Genomic DNA, 14337 nt, shown 5'->3' on the forward strand with positions numbered 1-14337 from the left:
GAGATGTGAGAGAAATATTAAATACAAAAACTAAAATACTCCCTTCGTTCCACAAAAATATGGACTATTTCCATTTTAGTTCATCCTTAGAATTATGAATTTTCTAATATAGAAAACTTTTTTCTATCTAATAAGGAGGAACTCATTATTCAATAACAATACTTCAATTATTTTATTAATTTTATCGCTCTCTTACTCAACCAATTGTGTATTACAACTCGTGCGCATTCAAAAGTTCATATTTTTAAGGGGACGGAGAGTCTCACTATCTCTCTTAAAACTAAAAAGTGAAAAGGCAAAAAGTCCAAAAATAGTGCAAAAGTACATCAAACATGATTAAGTCTTTGTCCAAAGATATCTAAATATATATTTTACTAGATATCGGAATTTTACAAACCACATCGTGCAAAGATATTTTTATAGTTCAATGTTTATGTTTAAATGTCATCAACTCTTTGCCTATGTGCATTAGAAAATGTTACATCATTGTTTCATGTTGGTGCAAAAGTTCTAATACTATTATTTTATTTTGTTACTAAAAATTTTATTATTATTTTATATGTATATCACGTAGGTAAAGAGTTAATGGCATCCAAAATCATACGACCGAATGTATAAAATTGAAACGTAAATAAAACTTTTTGTATAATTTATGCAAACTTCAAACATTTTTGTACTGTCCCAAAATTTTTGCTCCTTATGCCAAATTGCCAATGCAATCCTACTGTCAAAGAACCAAAGTCTTATGTACTTAAACTATGTGATCCCATTCTCCTGTCATAATTTAATTTGGTCCAATTAGAAAACAATTTTACAAGTCGAAGTCACTAGTCGTGAGTTCACAAAATGTTTTAAGCTTTCGTAATAAGAGGGATCCCCTTTACTTACGTAATTAAAGTGTCGATGACACAAGTATTTGAAATCGTTGATGAACATCTTACTTTAAAGATAAGTGTCATAGGAGAGGATTCTTGGGCCATCAGCAGCCCTATCTCACTATCTCTAGTCCATCTCTACATCCACTCTCTTCACTATTTATAGGTTTCACACCACTTTTACTCTATCACTTAATCAAAAGATAACACCTGCAATCTTTCATCTCTTAACCATCTCTTTTTAACTATTCATGGATCCCACTATTTAATTCTTCAATTAAAATTTCCAACTAATTAACAAACATTTCATTTAAAATAATTGATTAAAAATATCAAAAATACAAATTAAAAGCCTAAAAATTAAAATTTATATAATTAACAAAATACAAAATTAAAATTTTGCATAATTTAAATGCTATAAATTAAAATACATAATTAAAATCCTAAAAAATTACAATATCGGCGATTGTGGAGGTTGCTTTGGCGGCATAAACGACAGGTCAGCATCAGGGACAGTCCCAATTGAGCCATGAGAAGCGAAGTTCTTGGTTATGTGCTCGAATTGGAATGATGTTGGCTGTTGTGACCGCAAAGAACAAGGTCATTAAAGTATTATTCTCCCATCTGGAGGGGCCGTCTGGCTTGGTTTGCCTCGTTCCCTGCTCTAGCTCTAGCCGTCTTCGTCCTAATCGGATGACGTTGCACATATGAGCTCTAGCCGCCTTCGTCCCAATCGGACAACGTCGCACACAAGAGCTCAAGCCCCCTGCATCGGTTCCCGAACATTGGCTTGCGATCTCCTCATCGTCGGGCGCAGATCGAGCACCACCACTTGATGTGTATTGGCTACCCGCCATGTGCTTCGCTTGTTTCAAGATCGAGCCTGTGTTGGACTGGATGTCACCCGCCCGCCTATCAATATATCGAACTTTATCCCAAGTACTGCATACTTGAAGGCCCTCCTGGTATCTTGTAGGAAGAACATCATAGCTGGCCTCAGAATATCGGCTCCACTTACTCTGTTTTGGTACTGTTCTTCATTCATGTAAATGCAGCAATAAATTTTGACATCCTTAATGACTCGTCGAAATGACTGCGAAGCATCTTCGCTAGGCCTGTCAAATCGGGTATGCGCAGATACCCAATCCGAAAATTTCGGGTACCCGATCCTAAATTTTCCAAAATCTAATACCCAATACCTGATCTGAAAATAATTTCGGGTACCCAAATACCCGACTCGGGTATCCAGTCCCGATAAATCGGATATCCAATCCCGATTTTATATATTTTTTAATTTGTTTTTAAGAAAATAAAAAATTCATAAGTTATAACAACCATAATAAACATCACAATTCAAACACTAATCCTAAATGTGACTTAAGAGTGAAGGATTTTAGGAGTATATTTAATTATTTAATTTTTTTAAATTAAAAAATGAATATATAATTTATAAATTAATAAAAAATTAAAAAAATCAGGTAATTCAGTTAATTTGGGTATACCCGATCGGATATTGGGTAACCCGATACCCAATAATCTAAAAATCTTATACCCGAACCCGATCCCGAAACCCGAAAAATTGGATATCAGATATCCAATTACCTGATATTTCGGGTTTGGATATCGGGTATCCAATATCCGATATCCATTTTGACACCTCTAATCTTCGCAGTGCGGGGTCATTCCTCTCGGGTGTGCTTTGTTGTAGTTTTCAGTCACCCTCGCTGAAAAAGCATTATGGTTTTGTTGATTCCTGACGATTGGATCCTCTGAAGTGGCAATCCACACTTCGAACAATTTCTCCATCTCAGGCAGAGTGCAGGGATGATAGGTGCATCGTAATCGTCACCGGTCGCCGGAGTATCTTTCAGAGTTTCTTCCAGATTTCCTTTATCCTCCGGTTGGGTCTCCCTGATTTGGGATAACAATGCGTCCAACCCATGGGACCCTTGCCATAAGTGGAACAAACTTTAAGTACAAACTTTAAGTAGGAGATTCTTAATATATTTGTTTCTCTGTACAAACTTTAAGTAGGAGAGATAAAACTCAAAAGTGGCTAATGTAGATTAGAGCATCTCCAATGCCGGCTAGCCGGTTCGCGTCGCTAGCCGGTCGGCTAGCCAAACCATTGGAGTAGGCCAACGGGAAATCGGCCAAAATTTTGGCGTGGGCTAGCCGATGGCGTGGCGCTGGCCGCCATTGTGGCGTGCCGATCGGCCAGCGCTATTTTTTAATTTTTTTTTTTAATTTTTGAAAAACTATATAAACGCGATTTTCTCTATCTCTAAATTTCTGTACAAGAGCAACATCTAGCGATGGACAACAACAACTAGCCCAATACAAAATTAAGACCTAAAACAGAAACATGTCATACCGGCGAGACCCCCGTTCGGCTAGCGGCAAACTATAACAGATTCAAGGCATACTAACATTTTTTAATGTATTTTTTTAATAAATTAGTGAGGAGTAGAGTGGGGCGGTGGCTCATGTGTGGAAGCCCGAATTTTTTTTTATTATGTAATTTTTTTGATTTTTAGTTAATGTACTTTTTTTTATTTAAATAAAATTAATGAATTTTCCCGTATATGTCTCGTAAATTTAATTCGGTAATTTAATCGTAATTTTAATTCCGTAAATGTAGTATATTTTGAATTATTTTTATTGCGGCTGGCCTAAATCTGATGTGGCAGGTGGATTTTTAGTACTGCTGACGTGGCAGGGAGAGAGAGTGGCTGACCTATTTGCACTGGAGATGCTCTTAATGAATTAGAAAAAACTTTCCATTTTTAATACTCCATGAAAATAGTTTTAGTGGACATGCTGAAATGGAAACAAACATGGTATAATAATTCAACCCATCATTTTGAGTTTGATGATGGTACAAGGCATTTCCAATATAAACATATAAACAAAACTAGGACACTGGAACACACTCACACTTGGTAAGACTTAAGGCTCTGGCTCGATCACTCAAGCCTCAGTGTCTATTCATAAGAAGAATAGATGCGAACTTGAAAGTCCATCTTCGCATAGTCCACCTCCTGTTCCTGCTTAATCACCTCTGCCGATTCCACAGCAGCTGGACCGCAGTCCACCAGTTCGATCAGCTTGAGGGGTCCTATGAATCCAATATCTGACGGGATCTCCTCCAAATCATAGCAATGCCTGAGGTAAAGTTGCTCCAGCCCCGGAAAGTGGGTGTGATCAGCGTTCCACGTCTTGAAATTGAGGTACTCGACCATCAAGAACTTCAGCTTCTCAAACACATGGTCATCTAGTAGGCACCATTCATCGCCATTGAAAGCAAGCTCTCGCAGTTTCAAGACTTCAAGATCTTCCAGATCCGCGATAAATCCCATTGCTTCCCAAGGAAGTCCGCAGCCACTTAAACTCAGCTTCCTCAGTTTAGGAGGCAGGTAAAATTCAGATTCGAATTCAACCTTTTTGCTCAGACTGGGATTCAAGACAGAGAAATTGAATACCTCGAGCTGCTTGAGCTCGTTCAGATAAAGGCTTACCACACCCGCTTTCTCAACCCACATGCTTAACTTTTTCAAATTAGGCATCCTTTTAAGAACCTCTCTGGTGCAAGAAGCAGCATTGATATCTGTAAGAGATTGAAGGTTGGCAAAGAGAGGAGTCGTCTCTGGTATTTTGGGCAAATCGGTTTCTGTCATTACAAGATGCCTTAAGTGCAGCATGCCCCAGAATTCATCAGGTAAAAACGATTTCCCAACGAATATGATTCTAGGCTGTCTACGAACAATCAAGACTTGAAGACTTTGAAGCTTGGACAATGTTGATGCAAGCTTCCCATTATATGTCATCGACAAGTACCTCAAATGAATCAAATGAGCCAATTCCTGTGGGAATCGGATGAAGTAAACGGTATAAGCATCCAACACCCTAAGCAGATCATAAGTCAGAAACAAGGGCATCGGATGATGATGATGCGATCCAGCATATATCAGAGTTCTTGCATCTGAAATCAATTTCGTGCTGTGATAAACATCCTTCAAGCAAATGAGGATGTTTTTATGAACAGACACACGCCTCTGAGTCTTAGCAACTTCCTCTAATTTTTGAGCGTTCGCATACCTCCTTACGGAGTGAAAGAACTTCTCCGTCCCTGACTCCTTCGCAGCTAGATCCCGCAGACTGTCGTGCAATCCACAGGTTTTAATCCTCCCACTCGAACTAACCTTGCGAACTGATATCAGATTCCTCTGGGTGAGATCCACCAAGTACTCCTCCGCAACCTTCTCCAGCCTCCTCTGGTGCTTCGTTATCACGAGAAACCCCTCCGCAATCCATAGCTTCGACAGTTTAGACAGAGGGATATCACTATCTTCAGGAAATGCCCCTAAATAAAGGAAACATCCCTTGAGCTGACCAGGCAAGTGATTGTAGCTCAAAAGCAGAATCTCCGAGTAGGCCTCTTCGCCTTTTGCAGCTGCAGCATTCGTGTCCTCCTCAATCGTCTGCCAGTACTCCTCCGTCTGCCTCTCCTGAGAGAGAAGGCCTCCGATGACGGTTAGCGAGAGGGGGAGACCTTGGCAATTGTCGGCGATCCCTCTCCCGATCTTCTCCAAGTGAGGAGGGCATGGCTTCCCCTCAAACGCCCTGTCACAGAGCAAAATCCAGCTGTTTTCTTCATCTAGAGTCTGCATCTTATGGCAAAAATTAGAAGATTTCACAGTTTCAGCAACTTTGGCAACTCTGGTAGTGAGAATAACTCGACTACCGTTTTTATTATCCGGTAACGAAAGCTTCACATTATCATAAGTAGTAATATCCCACATATCATCAATCACGACTAGATATTTGTTATTGTACAAGCTCTGATGCATATCAACCCTAAGCTGTTCAACGCTGCCTTCATACACTCTCTCTCCGGCTTTCCGGCCCCTACTCTCCATCGAATTCAACAATCTAGCTAAAATATCACCGACTTGGTAATCCTGTGACACGGTGACCCAAGCGCGAAACCCGAAGCTATTCATGATTGTACGATCTTTGTAAATGCTTCGAGCGAGAGTAGTCTTACCGATTCCCGCCATGCCGCAGATCGGGAGGATTTGGAGACTGTGCTCGTCGTTGGTGAGCTCGTCGGTGAGGAGCTGCTTGTCTCTCTCCTGCCCTACGATCCGGAATGCGCGGCTGACGAGGTCGGATCGGGGCGGCGGAGGGATGTCGGCGCCGGCGGCGGCGCCGAGGATTGATTTCTCTTTGCGGATTGAATCGGCGAGCGTCTGCGCCTGAGATGCGATGGGGTCGATTTTGTGTGTTAATTCGGGGAAGGAGAAGGTTGGGGATTTGGCGGAGAGGAAGGAATCGAAGGCGTCTTGAGCTTGGTAGGCTGCGTCGCGGATTAGGGTTGCGAGGGTGGATGCGGTTTGTCGGTGATGTTTGGGCGCGGGGAAGATTGTTTCGACGGATTTTTGCAAGGTGAAGATGGTGTGGTAGAAGGATTGGAGGTGTGGCTTTTGATCAGGAAGAGGGAATTGGTCGGAGTCGAGGAGCTGCTTCAGATGCTTCTCTAAGGAAACTACGGCGGAATAAGCCGCCATCTCCGATCGGAAAGTAGAGAGAGACAGAGAGAGAGATGAAGTGTGTGTTGTGTGTGAGGGGGTTAGAAACTGTGTTGGCTCGCTGCGTCAACGGGTCGTGACTCGTGATTGATCCACTCGTGTTGACTCGGACAGAATCATTGTTTTTATTTTATCTTGCGTACTCAAAAAGTTAGTCAAGAAACTTTGAAGATTAAAATTATAGATAAATATTTATTTCAAGATTATCAACAAATCTTTCTGCGTAAGTATTTCGTGTATGACTTGCTTCTCTATTCCATCGGTCCAGATCACCTAATGCATTCTCTAATCCATTTCCTATTTCACCCCTCACAAACATATTATATTATAGTGGAGTCCATTCTCATGTATGTGAGAAGTGGAGTATGAAATGAATTAAGAAATGCATTCGGTGATCCGGATTGATTCCCGGATATTATTATTTTTGTGTTCACTAAATCAGTAGATTCCTTTATAATTGAATAATTTTTTCATTTTAAGAACTTCTAGTAGAGTTATTTTTATATATTAATAATTAATTTTTTTTAACTCTTACGTGACTATTTCTTGCTTTATTCTCTCTACTTTATTCAATCTCTACTTTATTCAATTTCTGATCCATTTTCTTTATATTTTTCTCTGGTGAAAAGTTCTATAGCAACTACGAGGAAACAAGGAATATATACAAAGATTACCACTCTCTATTGTTCAATCTAAAAGAGGTCTCATAAATTCTTGGTGATCTAATCCCTAGGAATCATAATTTTTGACATTGTCATTCCTCGGAAGTCTCATGGCATTAATCATTCCCTTTAAACCAAAACGTTTATTGAAATATTCATATAATACGAATATGGTATGAAATTGATATGAAAATCAATATTGATTACTACTATCTGGCTTCACTGAAACATACACTCCTCTCAATAAATCAAGGACAAAATCAAAATAGTTTATCCATTAGTCACCAACCTCTCTTCTTTGGTCAGGTTTTAATAAAAGAATCCTTCAAATCGTATTTACTCGGTATAGTTGGCATTTAGGTATGACTTTTGGTGGCATGATAAATTTGATAAGTTTCTTATGGACGAGAAAGAAGCTTGCATAAATTGTGCATGTATTCCTCAGCGACAGACAATCAATATTCAAGAAGATATAACATCAGATCATTTGCGAGGTTGAAGACAAGTGGTGATTGACAAGAGCTCCTTCAGCCTTAAATTGGCCAATCTGCCAAAGAGATTAAGTTCATCAGATACAGGTAACATGTGTCATATTGTTCATTCTCACCTTCATTTGGCTATTTGATTGATTAGCCCACCTCCAATGCAAAGTGCAATGAAGAATGGTCTCTAAATCAGTTATTGTAAATGTTGTGGCATTATTCTTTAATGTAGAGATATAATAGCTCTAACTAAATAAGTCATCAACTAAGTATATTCTTTTCGAGTCTGTATTTAGTTTGATCCTAAAATTATTTTTTTGTTGTTTTAATTAATAAAATAAATTACAATTAATTTGTAATTAAATTAATTTGTAAAATTAAATTAATAATGATTTTGAAAGTATTAGAATCACACTCAATGAATAAAATGAAAAAAGTAAAAAACTATGCTAACGTGAATTAAATGAGAATGTGGTCCTTAGATCAAATTTGATTACAATATCAAACTGTTATGATTAATGCAACGTTTCAAGTTTCAACCAAATTTCATTAATTATAACATGCAAATGTAGTTTTATCAATTAATACAACAATTATAATGATGTACTTCATTGTTAATTTATCAATTAATACAACAACTATAATGATGTACTTTCATTGTTACTTCGTTCGTCCACGAAAAATAATCTCATTTTATCATTGTGATCCGTCCACAAAAAATATTCTCATTTCTAAAATTGGAAAGTTTCTCTCAAATATTTTATCTATTTTTTTCCGTTCTTTGATATTTTTTTACCCTAAACCCATACTTTACTTACTTTTTTTCCATATATCTCTTACTCACTATAAAAAACAACAAATTTACCGACGGACAATTCCGTCGGCAATTCCAATATTTTCGTTGGTAAATTGGGTATCGACAGAATATTCCATCGGTAAATTACACGTTGGTAATTTGTTTTAGCTATGTCCTTCGGAAATGTCGTCAGTAACACCGTCGGTAATTAATCAAATACGTAGGTAACACCTTTTTCCGTCGGTAATTGAACTTTTTTGTAGTGATTTATTAAAACTCGTGCAGGCCATAAATACGACTATTTTTTGTGGATGGAGTATAATATTATAAGAGTAATTGGTCAGTAAAATCATAAACTATTGCCGAAATTTGGTACTTCCCACAATCTTTAAAGTTGGTAAGATAAATTACGAACTTTAATAATTGTGCAAATTTCCCGTATTTGGAAAATTAGAGATTAAATAGTATAGATTGATTACTTCCTGTCAGTTTTAGCCATGGTTAATTACTTAATTACTTCAGAAACGACTCATATGCCGCCACATAATTAATTACTTCATGTCAATTTTAGCCATGATTGAAAATAATCACCATAAAATATTTCGCAGAATTGTTAAAGTTTGTGATTTCTTCTAACAACTTTAAAAATAATGAAAAATAACAAATTTTAATATAGTTCCGACCAATTACCCATATTATAATGAGTGTAAATTCAATGTTATTATTATTGTTGTTGCGGATAAGAGATTTACGTGTTGTATGTGTTCCTCTTCTAAATTCTGATTATGGTGGTGTGGTGTGTTAGGTAGATGTGTTGTGGTTATGGTGGTGCGTAAAGTAGATGTGGTCAAAGGGAAGAGGGAGTAGGCGAGGTAGATTTGGTGTTTATATGTGCTTCACAAATGTCACATATATTGTTGTGTTTGGCAACACTAGTTGAATGGGGAGGATGCAAGAACCGGCGATGGTTGTCGTTGGCTCAATTTATCAATTAGTTTTATTTATAGTTATTATTAACTTCTTAATGGAAAAATGTTAATTTATTCTATAATCTATGAAATAATTTAGTTTATCAAACATTTCAATAAAATTATCTTAATTAGATCTTATCCATAAAAAGCAACACATAAAACCAAAACCAATATTCATTTAATCTTATCTTTTAACATTCCAACCCAAACTAATTTACTCTTAATTCTTGTGTTAATTTTAATTCAATAGTCCTATAAAAATGAATCATTTACTATGAATGTGAAATTTACATATAAATCCTATAGAATAAAAAGTACCTTGAAAGCCAAAGTTTGGTTGAACAATGTGGCATTTGATTTAAGACTAGTTAATAAATAAAGTTTAATAATAATGATATACTGTGTCAACAGTCAACTATCCCTTCCAAAACCTAAAGGCATGCGGCTATTTTATTCATTTTTTTCTCTTTATCTTTTCACACATTCATCGTTAATTTTCTTTGTTCTTTCCTCTAAATTTCACATGTTTTCTTTATTTAATTTTATTGACTGTTCTCCAATATTTTACACAATCTAAAATTTCCTATTTACTTCATTTCTCTTATTTTATTTAACTTTGTGTTGTATACTCATTTCTATCTCATTTCAATCTCATTTTCTGGATGCGTCGTTGATTGTTACAATTTGTTATATACATCACGAGAATAGTTTCTAACACATCAAAGTATACATTTACTCAGTGTCAGACCATTGGACAAGCAACAATGTCAATGGTGGGTTTCAAATACGAGGAAGCAAAACTATTAGGCTATCTCATGGATGAGAAGGAGAAGCTTGATGTCATCTCCATCATCGGTATGCCTGGCTTGGGGAAGACAACGTTGGCGCGGAAGATTTTTGAGAATGAACAAGTATGTTATGAGTTCCCAATCCGCATTTGGGTTAATGTTTCTCAAAATTTCAACAGTAGGGATGTGTTTCTCAACATCCTAAAAAAATTCACCAGCAATGACATGTCTGGCCTCAATGACGAGGAGTTAACCCAATCAGCTCGTTCGTGCCTGTCCAAAGAGAAATTCTTGCTGGTAATGGATGATGTGTGGAGGCCTGAGGATTGGCAAGTCATACAAACTACACTTCCCAATAGTAATAAATGGAGTAAAGTCTTGATCACCAGTCGTCTGAGTACTGTAGGTGAAAGTGCTAGAGTTGGACACTTCACGGAGCCTCACAATCTTCGCTTCTTCAACCTAGAAGAAAGTTGGGAACTGCTGCAATTGGTGGTATTTGGCAATGAAGAAAATTGTTTCCCTGAGTTAGTAGACATTGGAATGAAAATAGCAGACCAGTGTCATGGAGTATTGTTGACAATTGTGGTGATTGGAGGTATTCTTGTAGATCTATTCGTCAAAACACGTGTGCCCCGTCTTTTGAAAACGTTATGGGATGATGTGTTACGTAATATGAGCAAGTTTGTGAAGAATGACGAGGAGAAGCGCATATTAGAAGCTTTGGAGTTGAGTTATCAAACATTGCCTAATTACCTAAAAGAATGTTTTCTCTATATAGTAGTGTTTCCCGAAAAACATGTGATCCCAGCTTGGAAGCTTATGCACTTGTGGATTGCTGAAGGATTCGTGCTGCCTAAAGGAAGAAGTTTGGAGGAAGCCGCAAAGCAAAATTTAAGTGAACTTGTCAGTAGGAACTTACTCATGGTTGACCGTAAAAACCTAATGGGTGAAATAAAAACATGTCGCATTCATGATATGATTCGTGAATTTTGCAAAGACATAGTTGTGGAGCAGAAGTTATTCCAAGAGATAAGGAAAAATAAGGGAGTATTTGAACCTCCAGTTTCCGAGGTCCAAAAGTTCCACCGTCTTTGTTTCCATTCAGATCTTCCTGCATTCTTCTCTAGAAAACCGAAAGGCCCTCACGTTCGTTCATTCCTATGTTTCTACAAGGCACCTGTCAACCTGGAAGACAAATACCTAACATCAATTCCAGATGCCTTCGAGTTGCTCAGAGTTTTGGAGTCGATCTCCATCCGATATAGTCAATTTCCTGCAAAAGTGACCAAACTTATTCATTTAAGGTATATCACTCTACATATTGAGAAATTTTCTATTCTTCCGGAGCCCCTCTCCCAGCTATGGAACCTACAAACTCTTGTAGTCGAGACAAAGTCACATTCCATTACCATGAAAGCAAATATATGGAAGATGTATCGTTTGAGGCATCTCAAGTTGAATGCAGCCATAGTCTTGAACCCGAAATGGGATGGTGAAGGAGGCGAAAACCTCCAAATACTCAGCAGATTGGCACCCGAATCTTACACAACAAAGGTTTTCAAAAAGGCCTGCAACCTTATTGAATTGGGAATACGTGGTAAACTAGCTACTCTTTTTAGCCACATGTCCATGGAAAATATGGTTCGTCTTGAAAAGCTGAAGCTGATGAATGATGTACCTACCGACTCTGAACCTCTCCCTCGCCTCCCTCGGCCTAATTCTTTCCCTCCGAATCTCAAGAGGCTGACATTGTCGAAAACATTCCTCGATTGGGAGCATATGTCGACGTTGGCTGAGATAAAAAGTTTGGAGGTGTTAAAGCTGAAAGAGAATGCATTTATAGGAAGCTATTGGGATGCTTCGGCTAGTATTTTCGACAATCTCCAAGTCTTGGTCATCATAGATGCAGATATTGTTCATTGGTTGGTTTCTACGTATAGTTTTTGTCGTCTTGGTTGTCTCGTGCTGAAAAACTGCGACAAACTCATTCATATTCCATTTGAGCTGAGCAAGAAGTTGGAGTTGCTAGAGATTGAGCGCATTCAAAGATCAGCAATTGCATCTGCAAAGAGGATCGAAGAGGTGAAAAAGGGTGAGCATGTTCGGTTCAAGCTCCAAATGGGCCCTGGATGTGGGATAAAACCTAATCATTACTAGCCTACCCCTAGGTATGTGTATGTGATATGTGACAATGAACTAGTACAAGGTTTCTACCTCTTAACAGAGCATAAAATCTAAATGGTTATCACTGCAAACATAGTTTGCAGATATAAGAAAGATTAGTGAAGAAGGTTGAAAAACTCAGAAATTTACTAGAAAGTTAGAAATCATTAAATGAACGATGAAAAATATTGAGAATAATCCGGAGTGAACTGAGGGGTAAAATATAAGAAACCAAAGCGGTTATCCAATTTGGTAATGGCTTTCGATTTCGGCCACAGTAATTGGGCCTAAGTAATACAAAAAATTGCTTGGAACTAATTTGATACCCTGAGCTCAAGGTTACTTCATAAGAATGAATTGAAATTGTGGTCCACCCACTTCACTCCTTTACAATTCTTTCAAAATATTCTAAAATTTTCAGAATTTTTAGTTTAAAAAGTTAAATTATTATTATTATTATTATTATTATTATTATTATTATTATTATTATTATTATTATTATTATTATTATTATTATTATTATTATTTATTGATGTTAGTTATTGTTTATAAAAGTACTCCATATGTCCCAAGAAAGTCGAGTCACTTTTTTTTACACTTGTTTTGAAAAAATCGTACTAATAAATAGTTAAAGTGGATAAATAGTAAAGTAAGAATAATGTAGAGAAGACTCTTATTTACATTATTCTTGTTTTTGCTGTTCTATTTATTCACTTTAACTATTTGTTACGATTTTTTTAAAACGAGTGCAAAAAAGAATCGACTCAACTTTCTTAAGACAAAGAGAGTTGTAAATTATGAAATGCGTTAACCAGCGGTCTAAATGACGAAATGGGTCAAAATACTTTTTTAGTACAGTGTTGAAATGAATCATCGTCGCAATGAAATTATTCCCAACTCTAGAAATACCAAAGTGGCAAGATGACTTGGTGTGCCCAATCTATAAATATTTGACAAATGGAATTATAAAGAGGTTCACTCCCAAGTGTAGAATATTGATAAGGCCAATTTCATGTATCGGTTATGGGGGTAAATTTTGTGATTTCTAGGGTCTAACATATGTTTTAAGTTCAGGTGTGTAGAGAAATTCGCCAGGTCCAGGGAATGAGGAGTAATATCTACCAGGCGGAGGAATTAAGCGAAAAAGAGAATGAAAGAGCAACATTCCACCTGACCGAGGATAAGCATGGAGCAGAAGTAAAGCAGGCGAAGTGGATTTCTAGGAAGGGCAAAATGGAGAATTCGAAAGAAGGAAGACTCTAGAAGACCCAAGCCGCGTCTATAAATAGCGGAGCACTCATCAGAATAAGGGAGATCGCATCATACACACTGGCTCTTAGCTCATACTCTTTTACACACACTTTCTCTACACACCTAGATAGAATGGGGTAATTTAGGGGTTTCATCGGTGGTTTAGTCGTAATATCCGTGGTGTAACACCGTCCTTACGGAGGGCGAAGATACAATTGTTGTTTTAGTTTATGTTTTTGTGGGTTTAAAGCCGAGACTTCATCACTAGAAGCTCGGCGTCTTTTGATTCTGTGTTAAACATGTGAATATTGCTGCTAGAAGTTTATGTTTCGTTTTTGTTTACTTCGATGTTGATTGATGCTATTTACTGATTTTGGGTGCTTTTCGCATTTGACTTGTTGGATCGGAGTTGATTTATGGTTGAATTGTTTGAATCAGAGTCGACGAAGATGGGTTTGATCGTTGTTGAGTTCAGATTGCTTGGATCCGGAGTGGATTAAGCATTCGACGTGTGGATCTGAAACAGGGTGGCGAAATTCTGCATGATTATGGATGTTTACTTGCTGTTCTCTTTGTTTACTTGACCTAGTAGTGTAGATCTGCTTATTTTTAGGTTAATCGTTATTTCCGACGTCCGATCTGGTATGCTCTGTTTGATCTGTTATGTTACTCTATTTCATTCATGTTTATGCTTAATTTGTGAGAGAGATGAAGATCATTGTTAGTTAGAGTCAGAAGTTTCGTCTAGGGGTGTG

General features: G+C 37.4%; 2 protein-coding genes across 2 annotated transcripts; one reads left to right on the forward strand and one right to left on the reverse strand.

Moving 5' to 3' along the window:
• Window positions 1-3696: 3696 nt before the first annotated feature.
• On the reverse strand, window positions 3697-6558 carry LOC125196104 (putative late blight resistance protein homolog R1A-4). Its single transcript, XM_048094479.2, has one exon. The coding sequence runs from the start codon at window positions 6443-6445 to the stop codon at window positions 3860-3862; it is 2586 nt and encodes an 861-aa protein (XP_047950436.1). The 5' UTR covers window positions 6446-6558; the 3' UTR covers window positions 3697-3859.
• A 3583-nt stretch (window positions 6559-10141) lies between these two features.
• LOC125192450 (putative late blight resistance protein homolog R1B-23) lies at window positions 10142-13803 on the forward strand. The gene is made up of 2 exons (XM_048090024.2): window positions 10142-12336; window positions 13406-13803. The coding sequence occupies exon 1, from the start codon at window positions 10142-10144 to the stop codon at window positions 12323-12325; it is 2184 nt and encodes a 727-aa protein (XP_047945981.2). The 3' UTR covers window positions 12326-12336; window positions 13406-13803.
• Window positions 13804-14337: the final 534 nt, after the last annotated feature.

This window comes from Salvia hispanica, chromosome 4 (genome assembly GCF_029641045.1).
Source record: "Salvia hispanica isolate PSC_SH4W2 chromosome 4, Shi_PSC_v1, whole genome shotgun sequence".
Classification (NCBI taxonomy): domain Eukaryota; kingdom Viridiplantae; phylum Streptophyta; class Magnoliopsida; order Lamiales; family Lamiaceae; genus Salvia; species Salvia hispanica.

What these genes read in the sequence shown, in the direction of transcription:
- LOC125196104 (XM_048094479.2), bottom strand. Translation starts at nt 6,445, where the DNA reads ATGGCGGCTTATTCCGCCGTAGTTTCCTTAGAGAAGCATCTGAAGCAG.
- LOC125192450 (XM_048090024.2), top strand. Translation starts at nt 10,142, where the DNA reads ATGTCAATGGTGGGTTTCAAATACGAGGAAGCAAAACTATTAGGCTAT.